Source organism: Mustela nigripes, chromosome 11 (assembly GCF_022355385.1).
Source record: "Mustela nigripes isolate SB6536 chromosome 11, MUSNIG.SB6536, whole genome shotgun sequence".
Lineage (NCBI taxonomy): Eukaryota > Metazoa > Chordata > Mammalia > Carnivora > Mustelidae > Mustela > Mustela nigripes.
The window spans coordinates 37091666-37097093 of NC_081567.1; the positions used below are offsets into that span (position 1 = coordinate 37091666).

At 61.3% G+C, this 5428-nt stretch overlaps 1 protein-coding gene across 2 annotated transcripts; it reads right to left on the reverse strand.

The window, feature by feature from the left end:
- Positions 1-412: 412 nt before the first annotated feature.
- On the reverse strand, positions 413-5130 carry PRSS22 (serine protease 22). Of its 2 annotated transcripts, none has more exons than XM_059415604.1 (6): positions 4178-5130; positions 3488-3520; positions 3040-3211; positions 2543-2817; positions 1326-1483; positions 413-836 (listed from the first exon to the last, which is right to left on the reverse strand). In XM_059415604.1, exons 1-6 carry the CDS (start codon positions 4257-4259, stop codon positions 624-626), a joined length of 933 nt encoding a protein of 310 aa, XP_059271587.1. In that variant the 5' UTR covers positions 4260-5130; the 3' UTR covers positions 413-623. The 2 variants fall into 2 exon arrangements, with proteins under 2 accessions (XP_059271587.1, XP_059271586.1); XM_059415603.1 differs by having other exon boundaries at positions 2543-2820; positions 4178-5127.
- Positions 5131-5428: the final 298 nt, after the last annotated feature.

Here is a 5428-nt window from a genome sequence, read left to right on the forward strand (position 1 = left end):
AGGACTACTCACAGAATCAGCAGTGAGTCACTCCTGAGTCAGCTCCTGGGGGTGCAGAGGCCCTGGTTGCCTCAGCCCAAATCCGGGAGACCTGGTTCTCAGGGGAGGGAGGGGACATCCCACTCTCATATGGGCGGGTTTTTCCTCACTAGCCCAGTTTTGGAAACCCAACAGGCAGGTTGGGGGCCTGGACTGGCCCTGCAGCCCTCTGGGCCTCCCGCTTCCTCTCTCTGTGGCCTTCCAGTGGGAGGGGGGCATAGAAAAGAAGTGCAAAGGCCGGGGGTCAGAATGCTGAAACACAGGTGCACGGGACACCTGGTCCCTGGCGTGCCACCACAGTCACACCCATCTGCTCCATTTTAGTCCCAGGTTTACCCCTGCTTCCCAATGTCCCCACACCTGGAAAAACAGCAACAGGGGAATAAATAATTTATTGAAATTAGAATAAATAAGATATACGGGCAGGGCTACAAATAACTGTAAAAATCGTTAATATATATACACATAGAAAGGTGCTCCTGCGGGTGGGGCAGGGCCTCGCTGCAGAGGCAGCAGTGCCGGTACGCAGGCGCCCCTGGGAGGCAGGTGGCACTTACAATGGCGGCCTCCCATCTCCCTGGATCCTAAGGCACAAGGCCAGGGGAGGGCCTGCTCCCCTGCGAGTGCCCACGTAGCTGCACCCCCTGCACGATCTGCATCACCCAGGAGCGGTGGGCAGCCAGGCTGATGTAGACGCCAGGCCGGTCGCGCTCTGCGCAGCCCTCACCCCAGCTGATGATGCCCGCCAGCAGCCAGGTGCCCTCCACCTGGCACATGAGGGGGCCTCCGGAGTCACCCTGTGGAGAGGAGGTGAGGTCAGGGACCCATGTGGGTCAGGGCTGGGCAGAGCCCAGGACTGACACCTCAGGTGGCAAGGGGTTCCCTTGTAGGGTGGGTGGTGGGGGTGGGCTTCTGCAACCTGGAGGACAGGCCCTCACTGCTGGTGAGGGGCACTTTGAGCCAGACCTCGGCACTCACAGCCCAAGCCACATCAGCACCCCAGGTAGCAGAGGAGGAGCCACGAGCAGGATCTAGTGTCCGAGCCACCCACTGTATGGAGCTGGAGCTGGGGGCCAGGACGGAGGAACCCCCTCAGAAGAAGGCAAGCTCCCAGAGAGTGGGGTCTGGCACCCCAAGACGCTCAGCAGAGCTTTGGTGTATGGCCTGGCGGACGGGTGCCTGGGCCAAGCAGAGGCCCAGTTCTGTAGGCACCTCAGGAACTTGCGGGTCCCAGCTGACTTGGGGGGTGGGCAGCGGGCAGTGCTGGGAAGAAGGTGGGTGCTCACCAGACAGGCATCTCGCTGCCCCTCCAGGTAGCCCGCACAAAGCATGTCCTCAGTGATGGCCCCCTGCCCTGCTCCCCTCCAGTATAGGCGGCTGCAGATTTCTGAGTCGATGATGGGAACCTCCAGTTTCTGCAGGGTCTGGGGATGGGGCAGGGGCACTGGGGGCAGGGAACAGGGCATCAGGCTTGGGAAACCCTCTCTTCACTGTCCCCACGGCCCCTCAGTCCCCCTTGGAGGCCATTCTCAAAGGCTAACGATCAACTCTGTCAGATTCTCCCAAACGCCTATAGAAAACCCCAATTCCCAGACTCCACCTCTGGATCTACTGAACCCAAACAGGAGTGTGCATCCTGAGACCCAGAATTTTTGGAGATTGGAGATGCCCACAAATGGAGAGAATCATGGGTCCCAGCTCAACACCACCTTGTCCAGCGTGGGGACAGGACAAGGGAAGTGGTCACCATCACCCCATGCTGGAGGCTATTAGGACATGAAAGTCCCCCAAACCCCAGGGAACTGGAGGCCTTGGGGACAGTCTGCAGACCCTCCCCAGCCCATAACTGGAGTTCCTGGAGAAGCCCCGTAGGATGACCACGGGGAGGCTGCCCGCAACCTCAGACTCAGGGACCCCCAGGAACCTGGTGTCATTTCTTGTACTTCTTTTGGAATCTGGTTGAGGTCCCATTTTTCTTACACTTTTTCCTCTTAGCCTCCCTCCCCATTATCTACCTACCTGCCTTCCTTCCCTCCCTCCCTTCCTTTTTTTCTGCTTCTCTGTCTCTTACTTTATCTGACTTATGATGTTTTCCAGACTTGGTCTGACAATTCTGTTTTCTGGTTATGGTGACTATGTCCTTCTGGAAATTTTGCCCGCAATTATGGCACACTGCCACCAGGAGGAGCCCGTTTCCCACTTGGACATCGGTCCGCAGTCAGCCTGGCCCCACACTCTTCTTCCAGCCCTTCCTCCATCACTTAATAGCCTCGCTGATCTGCCTGTTGCGGCCTCAGGACGTAGCCACAGATCCCTTTTATGGAGAGAGGCCCAAAGCTGTCTGCCTAGCTCTCCATGACTCCCCACCTCTGGACTGCAGCTCACTTTTTGTCTCTGTCATCAGAAGAGAGTCTTTTTCCTTCTGCTACGCCTCTGGCCTCTGCCCTCTGCTCCCCACCATCCCTGTGTTCCTGGCTACCCTCCAGCCCGGGAGAAGCCACACCTCCGTCACGGATGCTCCCCCAGCCTGCAATCCAGCAGCGTGTGTTCGGAGAGAGGTGGACGGAGGAATCCGGCAGGCAGATGGGCAGGACTCGCTCAGAGAAGCGGATGGAGTGCTCCAGGCGCACCAGGGCGATGTCCGCACGGGAGCCCTCTCTCCAGGAGTACACGGGGTGGGACCGAACCCAGGCGATACCCACCTCCTGGGATCTCGGGCCAGGGTTCCCCAGCCGCCAGGCCCCTAGCAGCACAGAGAACTGGGATGGGTTGTTCAGACTGCTGGCAGGAGAGGAAAGGAGATCGGGTCACTAAGGAACCTGGGGCGTAGGGTGCCAGGAAGGGTCTGGGGGATGACATGCTCAGGAAGGCCCCTGAAGCAGGGTCTCTCTTCTGAGAGGCTCTGAGACTGGACTGAGACCTGGAGGCTGAGGCTGAGTGGGGAGCCCACGGTCTAGGGCAGAAAGCCTGGGTGTCAAGTACAGGACAGGCCATACGTACCCCTTGAAGCAGTGGGCGGCGGTGACCACCCAGCGGCTGGTGAGCAGCGAGCCAGCACAGTGGTGGGTCCCGTTCTTCTGGATGCTCACGACCCAGGGCCACTCGGCATCGCTGCTGTCCTCGCCACCCACGATCCGGTTCAGCCGCTGCGGCTTCCCACAGGTCGGGGGAGCTGGTGGAGAAGAGTCACGTTTTGTCACCCCTGGGGCCCAAACCTCCCGCCCTGGCTATGCCCCGTGCGTGTGTTGGGGGGCCCTTCCCCGCCCTTCCTCTGCCCTCCCCTCAGGCTGGCCTTCCTCTGAGCTCCTCTCACCCGCTGATGTTGCCCTGCCCTGGGCCCCCTCTCGGCTCTGCTTTCCCGGTCCCCTTTGCAGCCTGCCTTCCTCTCCTGCTCCCCCAAGACAGACAGACTCCCCTGCCCCTGCCACTTGGTACAGGCCCCACTCACCAGGTATCCTGGAGGGAATAGCATGGAGGGAAGCTGCAGGAGAGAGAAGGAAGAGTCAGGTGAGCGGAGAGGAGGCCTCCGCCCCCAGTGCCCAGGGCAGCTCCCCAGACCTCCAGGGTGGGGCATTTCCTGGAGCCTGGGTAGGGCTGACGGAAACCTCAGGCGCCCTCTCTCAGTTGCAGCCTTACCCTCCCACCAGCCTCCTGGCCCGCCTGTGCCCACGCTCCATCCCACCTGCCTGGCAGAGGACGGCCGGCTCCTGGGCACCTCTCACGGAGGCTAAGAGTCAGGGCGCACACGCCCAACCCTCTTAGGTTTCCCCCAGACCTGAGGGTGGGGTCCGAGACCCTCTCTATCCCCAGCCCGAGGCCTACAACAGAAATGCGTGGACCAGAGAGCGGGGAGGAAGACGAGGATGAGGGGGACAATGGATAGCTCAGGGAGGGCTGAGGTGTGGTGAGGTCCAGGCAGGGGCGCAGCCTGCCTCAGTGTGTCCTGAAGTCCTGCTGGCAGCCACAGGACACAGCAGAGAGGAGCAAGCAGCAGAGAAGGCGGGGGGTGGAAAGGAATGGAGACCAGGTGTAGGCAGGGCTGGGAGGGACCGGCAGGTGGGCAGGTGCTGAGTAGGGAGCAGGAAGGGGGTGGCTATGGAGGGTGCAGAGGAGGGGGGGGCAGAGCCTCAGAACTCACCTGCAGAAGCCAGAAGCAGCAGTGGGGTTAAGATCCTGAGACCGCCCCCACCCAGGGCTGGGGGAGCTCTGGAAACTACCATGGCCAGCAGGGGCACAGGCGCACGGCTGGGAGAGCAGTCCTGCCTGTGACAGGGTGTGTGGAGTTCCCTACAGGTCACCCGAGGTTTTATCCTGGGAGGTGGAATGCTGTTGGACCAGTCCCCCAACTGAGTGAGTGGTTCAGTCCCTGCCACCCCAGGCTATAGGTCACAGGAGGGGTGGGACTACTGGGAGGAAATGAGCCGTTAAGGGGAATGGGGGCTCTAGCTGAGACCCCTCCCTCTGCCCTGGAGCAGTGGACTCAGGGATCTGGTTTGGGAGCTAAGGACCCTGGCTCCAGCTGTGGGCCCCGGATCTACCCTCTGGAGGAGCAGAACCCGGACCCAGAGGTCTAGGCCAGTGGCACTGACACTGCGAAAGTCCCCCAGTTTGGGTGCTGAAGGGAGGGCCTGGGGCCTAGGCCTGCAGAAGCTTGAAGGCTAGGATAAGGGGTCTTGGCGAGGTCCCAGGGCCTTGGGGAGAAGGGGGCTGCCCAGAAAGGCTCAGTAACGGCTCCTTCCTCCAGGGGCCACCGTGACTCAGCCAGGAGACCTCACCAAGCCCCGGGCTCTGGGATCCCGTTAACCACTTCCTGGAAGGCTATGAATCAGGCCCCCAGTGACTGCTTGTCATGTGTGTCCTGCCACTTGGTGGCGAACGACTCACCCCTCACCTGGACTGCAGGGAAGACCAGGCAGGGCCGGCCAGGTGCCCAGGTGGCTGACTGACACGGCTGCCTGGGCAGGGCTGGGTGCCATCCCCCACACTTGGGTCAGAGAGCAGCGGGGCTCCGCTGGCGCAGGGGGTGCCCCAGATGAGACCCGGTGACCCGGGGTCCCCACCAGTTCCTCCCTCAGTGCCCCGATCCCATGATGCCCCCACCCCAAGCAGGAGGGGCAGACCGAATCCTCTTCCGAGACCCACCGTGTATCTCTGTCCTTTTGTTCATTTGATCAATAAACCCTGTGCTGGGAAGAAGCACAACATAGTGGGAGCCTACCGTGGGCCCCACCCCGCTGTATCTCAGCAGAGGAAACGGCCTGGTGAGAGGGTGGAGTTGGGGTGGGGGGAGCCTAGATTTGAACCTCAATCTGGAGGCAGGTGACTGGACGGGACTCAGCAGATCCTGAGGGATCCTGGTCCAGGGGCTGGATGGTTTTTACCCAAGGGC